At 34.6% G+C, this 15,228-nt stretch overlaps 1 protein-coding gene across 11 annotated transcripts; it reads left to right on the forward strand.

Annotated features, from left to right (window-relative positions):
* The first annotated feature begins 6,529 nt into the window (after positions 1–6,529).
* Positions 6,530–12,058, forward strand: LOC131016099 (CBL-interacting serine/threonine-protein kinase 3-like). 11 transcript variants are annotated; one of them, XM_057944684.1, is made up of 15 exons: positions 6,530–6,846; positions 7,730–7,967; positions 8,080–8,142; positions 8,672–8,743; positions 8,986–9,093; positions 9,188–9,268; positions 9,909–9,962; positions 10,044–10,169; positions 10,248–10,337; positions 10,427–10,549; positions 10,634–10,744; positions 10,821–10,934; positions 11,020–11,076; positions 11,166–11,240; positions 11,623–12,058. In XM_057944684.1, exons 2-15 carry the CDS (start codon positions 7,797–7,799, stop codon positions 11,695–11,697), a joined length of 1,320 nt encoding a protein of 439 aa, XP_057800667.1. In that variant the 5' UTR covers positions 6,530–6,846; positions 7,730–7,796; the 3' UTR covers positions 11,698–12,058. The 11 variants fall into 11 exon arrangements, with proteins under 11 accessions (XP_057800667.1, XP_057800720.1, XP_057800674.1 ...); XM_057944737.1 differs by having other exon boundaries at positions 6,550–6,846; positions 7,736–7,967; XM_057944691.1 differs by having other exon boundaries at positions 6,553–7,017.
* Positions 12,059–15,228: the final 3,170 nt, after the last annotated feature.

The raw sequence follows: 15,228 nt of genomic DNA on the forward strand, positions 1-15,228 counted from the left end.
CTAATAATTCACATAAGCATATAGGATAAAACAAAACATTGAAAATAAACAATAACCAACTTAAATTACATTTCAAACGTAAAATGACATACCTTTAAACGTTCGGATGAGAGAATTCACAAATAATAGCTTCACCACTTGGAAAATATTAGAATTTCTATTGAGTTTGAGTGTTTTTTCACTTTGAGTGTTCGGATGAGAATTTCTATCGGATGAGAGAATTCACTCATATATAAACAAAGATTCCTTCATTTCACGTGAATTTCAATGAAATTAGAGTGTTTGACATGAATACTTTACTGACAAGGCTATTTCACATCATATTTGTCGTTTATCATCAATTTTAAAAAAAAAATTATGTCCATTAATTGAAGGCTAATTAATCGATGGAATATAAATACTAAAAATTAACACAATCGATATTAGCACTCAAAACACACAATGGAGCCAAAAAAACATCTGTCCGACCGGAACAAATATGTGTCCGGCCGGTAAAACCTTGTGTCCGGTCGGACACTTGTTTTTTCCGGTCGGACACATTTTTTTTTGTTCCAATGTGTGTTTTGAGTGCTAATATCGATTGTGTTAATTTTTTGTATTTATTTTCCATTGATTAATTAGCCTACGATTTACTTCTAAAACCTTCGATTTTAATTCAAAAATAAATAAATACTCCCTCCGTCCCCAAAATAAGTTCCTCTTTGGGGACGGCACGAGTTTTAAGGAAAAATGGTAAAGTGTATTGATAGTGGAGAAAAATATGTTATAATTAGTATTGTGAGTGGTGAAAAAGGTGAAAAAGTGATATAATTATTATTGGGAGTGGTGAAAAAGTGCAAAATAAAGAATAAATAAAGTATTATTAGTGGTGGGGTAGTTGTCCAAAAATAGAAAGAAAGAAAGAGGAACTTATTTGGGGGACGTCCCAAAAAGGAAAAAGATGAACTTATTTTAGGGACGGAGGGAGTATTATTTTTTGTTTCAGTCTTTCACTTTTTCCAACACTTATTTGACCGATTTCAATCTTTAAATTGATGACATTGATGATTCTTACACCTTTAACAACTTTTGGCAGATATGTGTAAGACTTTGTCAACACTTTTTGTGGAAAACAATGCCCGGCCATCACAATCAAAGGGCATTTTCGGTGGTTCACTTAATTAGGGCATGGATAGCTTTGTATAGTAAGAAAGGACACTTTTCAAAAAAAAACATAAGAGTTAGGGCAATTTTAATTTCGCCTCTTAAAAGTAAATGAAATCTTCAAATAAGTTTTCAGTTACATAATCTCAAAATTCTTATCGAATTTACAAATTTTACTAAAAATTCTTAAACTAAAAAAGAAAAAAAAACAATTGTCAGTGTGTCATAAATTACCCCAAAAATGATGTTGGCGGCCTACCAAACACAGAAAATGGTGGTTGTTATCAGCGCTGACGTAGCTCTCCCATCCCATGCATTAACGTGGGGAGCGGATCCCCTACTGTGGAATAAACACAGCACCAGCTACTGTGCTTTAAAACACAGCCGTTTTACTCCAAACACAACAGCTTTTCAATTTTTTATAATTTCTTTAATTAAAGTCGTTTTCTTCTCAATAAGCGTGGAACCCATATTATTTTAGGAGTAGTTCTTTCCACATACAGTACAAAATGATTTCTTTTTCTTCTCAATATCTGCAAGCTTCTCTCTTTCTTAAGCAACATTGTAATGCTTCTAATGCAATATATTTTCTTCCACTGCTGCAAGCTTCTCAATATTACTTTTTCCAATATTTTTTTTTCTTCTCAATATTACTTTATTTAAAATAATTATTTCCAAACACAGTACAAAAAATACAAAAAAAAACATTAGAGCAATTCAGAAAAGATCAATATCAGAAAACTCCATCCTTTTGTTTTCTCCTTCTGTATATGATCAATATCAAAGTATCATTAGAACAATTCAGAAAAGATTAATACAGAAAAAATACAGAAATAATTCTTTTTCTCCCTATATGAAAACCTCAATGAAACCATGACATATATGCTATATTTCTTGAAAGATAGAACTATTAAGATCCTGCAAAAATATGAGTATCCAACAAAAAACCATAATTACTTTATGATTCATAGAATCCACAATAGTTGAGAACCTTTACTTTTTGCCTCAAACTCAAAAGAATATGACAAATTATATCCCACAAAAGGTATTCATATTAGCATACAAAGAGATGAGTAAAGACTAGTTAAAAAAATTACAAGAACTCAAGTTTCAAAAATCTTGATCTTGAATATTGACACTAGATGTATCTCCATTGAAATACATTCCATCAACATAATGTAATGATTGATGAAGGGGTGCCTATATGAAAAAAAAAGACGAATTAATGAGCAATTATACAAACTATATGCTATAAAATTAATCTTTCGTACCGTCAACAAATCGGTGAAGCTAAATTGATTTGTGGCTCTTTGAAGGCACACATTAGGTTCTGGAGGTGTCGAACAAGAAGCGGATAGTGCACTTTTTGCTCCAAGATTCTATAATAATTATAAAATATTTATCATATAAGCAATCAATAAACTTAAAAGTATAACAAGTCTACATACCTTCACTCTATGATTTGTTTTGTTTCGCTTTGACTGAAGTTCTACCCAACTCTTTAGTCGTTTCGACCCTTTCATTCCAATTCTTTGTTTGAATCCTCTTGATGGCATAGAAGAGATTGATGGAGAGGTCCTCACACTATTCTCATTTTCTTGGCCATCCTCCATTAAACGCATTTCCATCACTTTCTTACTCAAATCATGCATTGTTTCATGCACCAAGGAAAATGTTGATGGGTAAATACAAGCTTCAGTTGCCAATCTTATAAGCATCCGGCATAATTTTCGATACCTCTCTGTACTTTGTAATTTAGGATCTTCTTCAACTTCATTACCTGCATAGTCTTGTACTACACCACTCCTAGCTTCTCTTGTCCACCTTTTCAAAATATAATGCTCCGGAAGTATTTTTATATCCATCACATCATACACTTTCACAATATGACAACATATTAATCCAACCATCTCAAATCTTCGACAACTACATATAAGCATCTTTGTATTAGGATCATGTGTCACCCTCCATTCTCTATCATGATTGATCAATCCAATAACATATTCAAAGGATGATGGAGTTTCTTGTTTATGCTTTACGTAGGCAGCTGCAAATAAAACAAACTCTTTTTGAAATAGATCAAAGACAGATGGAGTATAAACCTTGGAAAGTTGTTGCAACATCGGAGAACTCTCTAAACTCAATCTAGGCCATTTCTGGCGTGCTTCAAAATCACACCTTAGCTCACTATATCTCTTCTCCTCCACAACCTGCTCAAAATTATTAAAAAATTGCATAATGTTCAAGTTGGGCTTCATGCACTTCTTGATATCGGAATTGACACTCTCACTAAGTTGTGTGCTTCTCATCCCAAGCGTGAACGCATTCATGTAGCAACCAGCCCATTTCTCCTTTACACTATAAACATGTTTCAACCATGTGTTGTCTTGGAGACTATATTGTGTCAATAAGCTACTCCAAGCCTCCTCAAATTGGGCCTGATCATCAAAGCTATACATACATCTCTTAAAATCTGTTAAAAAACGTGATCCTTCTTTCATCAAATTTCCTAAGTGTTTGATGCCATTTTGCATTAAGTGCCATGTACATAATCCATGAGCTGTCTCGGGCAGTACCTCGTGTAAGGCCTTTGCCATAGCTTGATCTTGATCTGTAAAGACAGTGAAGGGCTTTTTTTGCTTGTGAGCTTCCAAAAAAGTTTCGAACAACCATTTGAATGACGCCGCCGTCTCATCATACAAAAGTGATGCGCCAAAAATCACAGCTTTTCTATGATGATTGAAACCTGAAAATATAGCCAACGGTCTATTTGCACGATTCGTGCAATATGTGGTATCTAATGACACAACATCACCAAAATACTCATAGTCTATCAACATTCTTGCATCTGCCCAAAACACATTAGTTATCTGCTCTTCCATATCCATCTGATTAGCATGATAAAATGAAGGATTTTCAGATAACTTTTGTTGAAAATATCTCATTAGACAACCGGCTTCACCATATACCATGCTTCTTTGCCTTTTAGAACGTAGATAATTCTTAGCATCCAACATGGTGTAACCAATGCCATCTCTCCCCCCTGCTCTTCTAATCAACAAATTATAAGCTGATTTCTGTCTGAGTCCAGCATCCTCTGCCAAATCAATCTCATGTGCTTGAATTTCTGTTATTTTACGTTGGGAAGACAACATATGAACTGTCTCGGGAAGATGGAGAGGATGATTGTGTTCTTCAATAAACTCATTTATTTTATACTTACCATCGATGTAAGTGACTCCCAATCTTACTTTACAATCTGTTCGGGTTTCAAGTCGAGGATTGAGTGCCAAAGAATCTCTTTTGTCTGCTTTACGAATACCCTCCTTACAACAAACATATTTGTATGATGTTATATGACCAGTTTTCTTGTTCTTGTTACTGTAATGTTTTCTCACTCCAAATCCTGATTTCCCTCCATATTGCACCCAAAACATCCAAACCTCATCCAAGCTATCAAATTGCATACCAATTCTAGGCTTCAACTCTAAATCTGAACTAAAATCCATTAATAAAATTGGTGCAACAATTGTCTGTCACATAAAAAAAAAATTAAAATACACACAATATTAATAACTACATCAACTAATATGCAATTACACAATAACAAAAAGAAGTTACGAAAGCAGCCTTAAAACTCTTAAGTTCACGTGAGTTATTTCATTATTTGTCATTGAGCTTCTTCCATTGTCATCTAGGTGATATATTTAAAAATGAAAAAACTTGTAAATCCAACACAGTATTTTTCGTGTGAAATTACATCAACTATTAATTTTAATTTTCAGTATATAAATGATAAATTGCATCTAATAAATAAAAGAGAAAAGAGAACAGAGATTAGGAAGGGCTACTGTGAATTACCTGAAGTGGACTGATTTAATGAGGGTTACTGTGAGATTATGGAGGGAATAGAGAAAAGAGAGATGAAAAGGTTATGCAGTTCCTTGTATGCAGAGAACAAAAAAAGGAGGGAAAAAAAAGATCGTCTTTTCGCAAAAGAAAAACTAATCATTTTTGTATTGTGTTCCACGCTTTGTACTGTATGTGGAAAGAACTACTCCTAAAATAAAATGGGTTCCACACTTATTGAGAAGAAAAACGACTTTAGTTAAAGGAATTATAAAAAATTAAAAGCTGTTGTGTTTGGAGTAAAACGGCTGTGTTTTAAAGCACAGTAACTGGTGCTGTGTTGATTCCACAGTAGGGGATCCGCTCCCATTAACGTGGACCTGCGCTTTTGCTGTCCCCACACTTGCTGTGAGATTCACGCGCATATTCGCATCATTTTTTAATTTTAACTCCATCAATTCAATTCATTTTCATCCTTCCCTACTTTGTATAAATCTTGATATATACAATTTTACTGTATGCTATCTTAGAAACCAATTTTATATATTAGTTCATCCGTCCCATTCCAGTAGGCTCATTTTTTTTTGGTGTGTTCCATTTCAATAAGCTTATTTTCTTTTTTGGGTAAAAAATTATACTTAATTAGTGTGGACAACATTATTTTACTATCATTTTTGTACTAAAAAGTAAATTTTCTTAATCTCCGTGTCCAAAAAATGTCAGCCTATTGGAATGGAACGGTGGGAGTATCATTCACAGCCGTCTTAATTTCTAGAAAGCTTATGCAAATATAAAGAATAAATGAAATTTTTATTAGTTCCCTGCTGGAAATAATGATGATTTTAGTGAAGAGGGCGGCGCAGCCGTCATAATTTCTTGGAAGCTTATGCAAAAATAAGAATAAATGAAATTATATTAATGGTTATAGAAACTTTTATATATTTTTAATTTTATAACATACAATTAAGTTTCTAAATATATGATTTTTTTTTAAATAGAAATATTTTTAAATAAATTTTGACATTAGATAAATTATGTTACAAAAACACAAAAATGTAAAGGCATTAATAAAAAATGAGGCATGCAACCAAAAGTCGATGTTTATATTTCATTTAATATTTTCTATAAATGTATGTTTCATTTTTTATTATTTTTAATATATTTTATGTTCATCATATGTAAAAAAAATGTATATTTAAAAGAAAATTAAATTTATATGTAAAACCGAAGAGGTACTCCCTTTATTTCTAAAATATTTTTCTAAGAGGTGGCAACACGATTTTAACAAAAATTAGTTTTATATTTAATAAGTGGAGAATAGATCCATAATTAAAAAAAATAATTGATCAAATAAAATGAAAAGTTGTTTGTGATAATTGGAGTAAAATATATGAGGATTATAAGGATAATAATTATTAATAAAATTATTTTTAAAAATAAATTAAGAAAATATTTTGAAGACGAATCAAAAGAAAATAAAAAAAAGATGTCAGGGGACGTACAAAGTATAAAAATCAGTGTATAGTATTATTGATTCCCAACTGTAAATAATGATGATTTTAGTGAAGAGGGTGGCGAGTCTTGAGTTTTCATGTTGATCTTTTCACGAGGCCTTTTCTCATTTGGGGGCCAGCCAGCAGCTCACATTCACAAAATCTTGAAAAAAAATTGAGCTTTATTTGACCCTTAAAGAAACCAAGAGCCACACTTCAGCTCCTCATTTGATCATATCATTGAGCTTCAATTCCATAAGTTTTGAGTTTATCCTCTTTCTCCACTTGCACCCTTTTAGTTTATTGAGATTTTCTTGGATTATTGGGCCGTTGTTTCTCTTTCAGAACCGCAGTTTCACAGGTATATATATATATAGATACAGTGTGTGTGTGTGTTTTTCTCTCTCTAGTTTTCTTCGGACATTTTTCCTAAAAAGGTGCTGTCTTGAGCTTGGATTTGGGAATCCTTGAGGAATTTCTTTGAGTTTGGTTGGGAAAAAGAACAGAAATTTTGATCGAGTTAGGATTTGGGGTGAGTTTTTGCTGCTCTGTTTGTGATTGTGATTCTTGCAATTTGCCAGCGGAGGTTTTTGGATCTTTCTGATAGCTATTATTCAGCGGTCCTGGTTTTTTTATTCCTTTATATTTTGTTTAATGTTGTTTGGGTCTTTTCTTAGTCATTCATTGAATAATACCAAAAGAAAGTCACTTTGAAGTGCATGTTGTAATAAATTTTGTATAATACACGTGATTAATCTGTAACCGTGTTTAGTTTTTTATAGTTTTTCTTTACTCACACGCATACACATTTACTCCGACTTGAATTCTTGGAGCTTGCTGTTGTTGGTAGGTTAGGTTCTTCATCTAATCTCCATTCTTTTTTTGCTTTTTCTTTTCTAAATTTGGTGAGTTTTTTTTTTTTTTTTTTTTTATTATTATTATGAAAAAAATGTGTTGATTCCTCATATGTTACATTTCGTTGTTTCTTGTAGTTGATCAATAGTAACTGCCATTAGAATTTCAATCAAGTTGTAGAAAGCAACCCTTGCAATGAAGAACGAGAGAAAAATCTGAGAATTTAGAAAGAAACGAAATCTAGTTGGCTTAACTTTCAAATGTTGCCATTCTATATAGTTAGTTAAATTGTGTTTATATGATTATTTGCTTTTATTCATTAAGGCAGTCTGTTTCCCTATGATTAAAGAGTGCTTGGAAAAGGATCTCTGAATTTGTATCTTTTAAAGGTGCAGAGATATCTTTTTGAAAAACCGGATTCGAGTGCGAAGAAAGTTTGCCCCATAGCTAGTTGAGATGAATCAACCAAAAGTGAAGCGTATGATTGGGAAGTATGAGCTTGGGAGGACAATCGGGGAGGGTACGTTTGCGAAAGTGAAGTTCGCTAAAAATTCTGAAACGGGGCAGCCTGTGGCGATCAAGATTCTTGACAAAGATAAAGTTCTTAAGCACAAAATGGCTGAACAGGTTCATCTTGGAGAACTCTGTTGTATTAATTCAATTATTTGATCTGCACTTCTTTCCAATTTAGATTTGAAGCCAAGTTGGTTAACTTCTTGTTTGTTTATGGATTTTGCAGATTAGGCGAGAGATTGCAACGATGAAGTTGATAAAACATCCTCATGTTGTTCAGCTATATGAGGTATCTCTCTCCCTCTCTTAGTGATAACTTTGCACACTTCTTCACTTTGCGAAAATGGTTAACCTACATTTTTAGTAAGTCCGTTGCACCTCAGATAAGCCGTTCCTTCTTTCCTCATATTATTTATGTGGAAATTTGGTATACTAGAATCACCTCCTGTCGGATATGAGGCGGGGTCTAATAGTGTCACTGCTTAGCCAAAAAGGATATCCATTCCAAATAGGATTCCCATTCCATCTGTATATAAGTTTTTAATTTTTTCTTTGGATTAATCCATGTAGAACATGGATAGTGCAGTATGTATGTGTGTGTGCACATGCTTTATGTATTTCAATATCTTGAGTCCTATTGAGAAAGGCATATTATTTTCAGCCATAGTCTAGTTCCTGTATCTAGTATTTACTCATATCATAGGCCAATAGTAACACTCATGTTACTCGATATTGGGATGAAAAAGTTCCATTAGTAAATTTTATTGTTAGACCTTTCCCTCAGTTTCCGGTTGTGTAAGCATCTCTTCTTTCTTTAGGTGATGGCAAGCAAGACCAAGATATTCATTGTTTTGGAATTTGTCACCGGAGGAGAGCTCTTTGACAAAATTGTAAGACAGAAGTTTACCCCTTTTAATCCTCGACATTTTTATTATTCTTCGTTTGAGTATTCTATTATTTAATACTTGATGTCCGTCTATGTCTAGTGATACATTTCCATTATCTTATAAAATGTAGTTTGTGGTAGAAAATCATGATTCCACGTCTGTTGAAATCGAATATGTAGCAATCTGGTTGTCTCTAAAATGATGGATGTAAATCATTCTGAAACTAAATTCTGTTATTATAAAAGGTAAATCATGGAAGGATGCGAGAAGATGAAGCTAGAAAATATTTTCAACAACTTATTCATGTTGTTGACTATTGCCACAGTAGGGGGGTATTCCATAGAGATCTAAAGGTACTTGAATCAGCTTTTAAACATTCAACAAATGTTCGATTTTTGCATGCTAAACTTTACATCTATGCTTGCTTCTCTTATCTTACCTTTGCAGCCGGAAAACTTGCTATTGGATGCTTCCGGAAACCTCAAAGTTTCTGATTTCGGGTTGAGTGCTCTGTCCCAACAAGTCAGGGTAAACTTCAAATGCATACAGTTTGGGTTCCAAACTGAAAATAGATTTGCCTTCTATTTTGTGCCTTTACCATAATAGCACTTCTCACTTAATTACGGGGAAGTTTCTGCTGCTGATATGCTAGTTACCTTTATCAACATGCAATCACACAACTATTCGTCTATGTCCTTGATTTTCGTCTTATATTACGAAGTTATCGTATGGTCCTCTTTAGCACTGTTTACTCATGAAATTTTGAGACTAACTTTTTTTAATGCTTTTTTGATCTTTTTGTGATCAAGAAGGGACCATTACATGTAGTGATCACGACAAAAAGATCGATGTAATTGGTCTCGACCATCACCAAAGACATGTTCGTTCCTCAAACAATTATCTTTTCTCTATCAATTTTGAGTTCCAGATGAAACCTTGTATGTTTTAAGAGTCTTTCTTTTTGGATAAGAAGAAAATAATTTTATATTCTCCGATCAATCTTCAGAAGCTAGAGCTCCGAGTTTGGGCCGAAGATGGTACCTACCTGTCCATGTTTACCATAAAATTGAACCAAATAAATTTCAAATAGCATGCTATTGGTCGCTTTTTACAACTTACGTTGTTCCAACTAGAGGAAATAGATTACTTATTCAGATTAATTTGGCAGGATGACGGTTTGCTGCATACTGCCTGTGGAACACCGAATTATGTTGCTCCAGAGGTATGCTTTTTGAGCCAGCGAGTTTTTTCTGTCTCTGTTTTGCCTCTCCCGTTTTTCTGAAGTCTATTGAAATCCTCATAGGTACTTAACGATAGAGGATACAATGGAGCAAATGCAGACTTGTGGTCCTGTGGAGTCATACTTTTCGTATTGCTTGCAGGCTACTTGCCTTTTGATGATTCTAATGTTGTGAACCTATATAAAAAGGTGGGCATTTTTTATGATTTTCCACTCGTTTTTTGGGTCTGCTACAGTTTTGATCATTTACTCTTTTGACATGTCCAGATATCTTCTGCTGAATTTACATGCCCTCCTTGGCTTTCCTTTGATGCCATGAAGTTGATTGCTCGAATCTTGGAGCCAGATCCTCATAAAGTGAGAACATTAGTCAATTGATTATGCAACCTATTCGGTTATGACATCTTTCTCAGAAATTTAAGTTAATGGCTTTTGGATTTATGTAGCGAATTAGGATCCCCGAGATTTTGGCGGATGAGTGGTTCAAGAAAGATTACAAGCCCCCAGTATTTGACGAGAAAGAAGATACAAGTTTGGATGATGTGGAAGCCGTGTTTAAGGATTCTGAGGTACGTATGCATAACTAATCTCAACATTCCCATTTACTAATAGGTTTGATTTGTAAAGGCATCTCACAAAGTTCCTTACGACAGGAATTTCTCGTGACGGAGAAAAAGGAGCAACAACCAGCTGCAATGAATGCCTTTGAGTTGATTTCCATGTCGAAAGGTCTCAATCTTGGGAATCTATTTGATGCAGAGCAGGTTTGATCATAAACACTCTTTACTTATACAGTTCGAGTAACATATATTAAGATGATTCTCATGTTTTCAACGACAGGGGTACAAGAAGGAAACTAGGTTCACATCTAAATCCTCAGCGAATGATATTATCAAAAAGATCGAACAAGCTGCAAAACCTCTTGGTTTTGATGTTCAAAAGAAAAATTACAAAGTAATGGTTAATTTTTTTGTTACAAACTCAACCAGCAACCTAGTTTCGTGCTTTCTTTTGGTAATCTTTTTCCGAATTTTTCCAGATGAGGCTTGAAAATTCAAAAGCGGGAAGAAAAGGCTACCTCAATGTAGCTACTGAGGTATGTATCTTGCACGTGAAGCGGGTATATGGGAAATTTTAATATAATGTATGCCGTGGTATGTGATCTGAATTATGTGTTTGAATCAGGTTTTTCAAGTCGCGCCTTCTTTGCACATGGTCGAGGTCAGAAAAGCAAAGGGAGATACTTTGGAATTCCACAAGGTAAATTATTCTGCCGAAAGTTTCAAACATGTACCCCTCTCGTCCCAAAACTTAGTCCATTTTCTTTATTACAACTGTATTATAGCATATTTCTACTAAAATAACCTTATTAAATGTTTGTGAAAATGATATATGGAGCAATAATAAGGGCAAGATAGAACAATTGCATATAAATTACTATGATTTTCATAAAACATTAAATGTGTTCTCTTAATTTGTGTGAAAATTGAGAGGGGATTGTTTTTGTGGGAAGGGAGTGTATTACATTTGTATTGGAGATGTCCATAGAATTCCATTATATGATATGGGATAGTAGGCATGCAGAAATGATAAAAACGTCTAACGTCTTGACTCAAAAGTTTCCGATGTTCTTCATATGCAGTTCTATAAGAACCTCTCTACATGCCTTGAGGATGTAGTTTGGAAAACCGAAGAGGATATGCAAGAAATGAAGTAAGAGAAACTGTGGTCTCAAAAGAGTATTTTTAAGTACAAGTGTATAAATTGCTGGATTTGCTATTCTTTTGTTGAGTTGGTTTCTCTCGCGGGACCTTTTTCTTCCGAGAGAGAAGCGTTCGCTTGCGCGGTTTTCAGCTCGTTTCTTGGTGTGAAGATTGGAGAGCATATACAGTTTTCTTTCAAGGTGTGATTTTGCTAGTTATTTTGTGTATATTTAGGCAAGCACAAACTATTCATTGTAGTGAATTACATTTTAAAGAATGATTGGCAAAATCTTGTTTTGTCTCTCTATCTTTTTTCGCTACAATAATGAGAGACAAACATTATTGCCTAATGCCTAATAGATATGAGATTTATGATGGATTGTGTCGCACCATTACAAGATGTGCAATAACTGAGCAGTTTCAGTTATTGAACAAGTCAGCTGCAGATGACTTGCTATACATTGGATTATACAAGTTTTCTCTTTTGTGAGTAAGAAGATATCATAAAAGTGGCTTACAATCTTCAATCCCTCATCACCATCCTACAACTGATCTTGAATCCTGAACAAATTCCGAAAAGTTTTAATCTTCCTCACCAAATTGTGTTTGGGAAAGGAGATCGCCATCATTTCTCTAGAAAGGGTATGAACAAAGGTTGTTGAGTGATATATTGTGGTGTGCTTCCCTCTTGCGATTAGAGTTGTCAACTGACCTGACCCAGGATCGGCCCGCTCGAACGGATTGATTAACTGGATCAGGTTAGCTCTTTGAGATGGACTCCATTTGAATCATTTATCAAAACCAAGTTTTGTATTTGTGTTTAGCCCTTTTCAAGTATTTGTGTTCCAAAGGGAGTATCTGTGTTTAACTTGAAGTAAAATATTTTCTAATATGTTGTTATGTATTTATTCTAATAATAGTTTTTTTAAGTATGCAATTAGACTTCTGATATATAGACTTTGAAAAGATAAGGTTTTATTACAATTATAATTAGTCTTTGATTTGGCAATCACTTCGTCAAATATATTAATAAACTTAAAACAATTTAAATATAGATATCAAAAATTTAAAATTGTATCAAAATTGAAAGCTCTTTTGAGCCGAGTTGAAGCTCATATGAAGCCCATTATAGGCCCATTTAAGTTCGACCCATCCCCAGCCCGAGCCCACTAAACTTGTGGTCTGAGTTGAGTTAGAGATTTTTTAAAAAGCCCAGCCTGTTCCAAGTGTGATCTTGGACCGAGCTGGGCCTAATTTTCTATAAGCTAATTCGGGCATGTGCTGACCCGAGCCAAGCCGGCTTAGTTGACAACTCTACTTGCGATCAATGTGATCGGAGGGCTCTTATCTAAGGTCGAAGGATCAAAAGATGTTTGGGAGCATATCGGGAACGCATAAAAGAGTTGGAATTGTTGAATCAGACATGCGGTTCTCCAATATGGGGATGTTCAATTGCTCGAGATTAAATTAACTCGAGATTATTTGACAAAAAATTACTACAAAATCTTAACATACGAAAATATACTTTATTTCGACATTGTCTAATGTTGATTCACAATCCACGTCATATGGAAACTGATGAGATTAGAAATAATTCCTATACTAGAAAATAGATAAAAGCGATAAACGACATCGAATATACGTGGTTCGATCACTAAATGATCTACGTCCACAGAGTTGCTCGAGATTTCACTATCTTTGTGGGTGATTACATTGTACATAGTTTTTGAATGAGAGAGAGAGAGGTCCTTCACCTAATAATGGAAGTCCTATTTATAAGCATCTAAGTAGCCTTGGCCCATTTAGTATCGAGGGCCCATTAACCCATATAACTAAGCCTAGATCATTATTACAGAGCTGAGCCATCGAGAGTAATACAGAGCTGGTGTAGAGCTGAGCTTGGCCAGGGCGAGAGCCTTGAGTGGTCAGAGCTGGTGTATATCATAGTTGGAAAGTGGGGTCCAACAATGCCAAATCAGCCCTGTCAAGTTCAGAGATGCACCAAATACTTAAAATAAATATATTAGCGGTATTAATAATAATAAGAATAAATAGAGATATTTCGGTCCAGTTGTGCATAACAATGGTGCATATTTTACTCCTCATCAGCTACTCCGTCTCTGGTGCGGTCAAACAAACCCTTCCAGAGTTTGACCATATGTCAGAACTGATTTTAAAGCTACTAGCTACTCCCCCTTGGTATCGTTTGCGTACTTTAGAAGTCAAGCACGATTATGTTGTTGTTTTCGTGCTATGAATATCCTTTTTTTTATCATTTGTGATGTGTACCCTGATGCTCTGCATAGCATTCTGCTTTGGTTCTTATGCTCTGGCAACCAGCGGTGCGTTCATAGCATTCTGTTATGGTCCATAACCTCTACTTTCCCTGAATGACAGCATTGCCCTAAGCTTTTATTCCACCATAACAATAATGCAGGGCTAAAGAACTCATTTCTCAAAACAATACTTAGCCAAGAATTCAGATCCATGAGCAAGAAAATCAATTTATCAAATGGCACGTTGTTATTCTCATGTATATCCAATATAGGGTAGCCAACAATATATTAATATTTGCTACTTTTCTGATTTAAATATTTTATAATCAATCATAAGAATTCTTTCCTTTCAAAAATCACATTAGCCATGAAGTACTAAAAATGGAAAAGCGTGCAGAATTTTATGTGGAGTGCAACCAATAAATCCAGAGATAATGCGTGCGAGTCAAATTAGTGTTTGAAGTATATTCTACTTTGACAAGAACAATAACTTTATCACATCCAATCCAAAACTCCCATAAATCCAGAGATAATGCGTAACATTCTACTCTTGCTCTTGTTTCTTTGCTCCGGCGACCTGAGGTGTTTACATAACTTTCTGCTCTGGGTTTTAGCATTTGCTTTGGCTCTGTTGCTCCGATAGCCCGAGGTGTCTGCATAGCTATTTGCTCTATAGCGTTTGCTCTTGCTCTAATGCTCCGACAACCAGAGATGTCTGCATAGCTATTTGCTCTATAGCTTTTGTTCTTGCTCTAATGCTCCGACAACCAGAGGTGTCTGCATAGCTATTTGCTCTATAGCGTTTGCTCTTGCTCTAATGCTCCGACAACCAGTGGTGTCTGCATAGCTATTTGCTCTATAGCGTTTGCTCTTGCTCTAATGCTTCGACAACCAGAGATGTCTGCATAGCTATTTGCTCTATAGTGTTTGCTTTTAATGTGAATTTTTTATCCCTAAAAAATAGGATATGAGAGGTAGGAAGGGTATACACCCCTAGTCCCCCAGTGTCGTGCGCGTACTTTAGAAATCAAGCACGAATAAGTCATTCTCTTGAGTTGAATAATTTCAAAAGAAATCAATAACAATAGTGATGTGTATGGTTGGTGTTCATACTTGTGACGATTGTGACAGAGCTGACATAACTATGATAACAAAGTAAGATTTTTCAAATTGTGTTTCAAATCTTAGCACATATTCAGAAGGTGTGCAGCTTCGTTTATTATTCAATTCATAGTTCAAATATAAGCACATATGCAGAAGTTGTGCAGC

This window comes from Salvia miltiorrhiza, chromosome 1 (genome assembly GCF_028751815.1).
Source record: "Salvia miltiorrhiza cultivar Shanhuang (shh) chromosome 1, IMPLAD_Smil_shh, whole genome shotgun sequence".
NCBI classification, from domain to species: domain Eukaryota; kingdom Viridiplantae; phylum Streptophyta; class Magnoliopsida; order Lamiales; family Lamiaceae; genus Salvia; species Salvia miltiorrhiza.

What these genes read in the sequence shown, in the direction of transcription:
- LOC131016099 (XM_057944684.1), top strand. Translation starts at nt 7,797, where the DNA reads ATGAATCAACCAAAAGTGAAGCGTATGATTGGGAAGTATGAGCTTGGG. An exon ending in AGCACAAAATGGCTGAACAG is followed by an intron (nt 7,968 to 8,079) that starts GTTCATCTTGGA and finishes TGGATTTTGCAG; the next exon opens with ATTAGGCGAGAGATTGCAAC. An exon ending in ACCTCAATGTAGCTACTGAG is followed by an intron (nt 11,077 to 11,165) that starts GTATGTATCTTG and finishes TGTTTGAATCAG; the next exon opens with GTTTTTCAAGTCGCGCCTTC.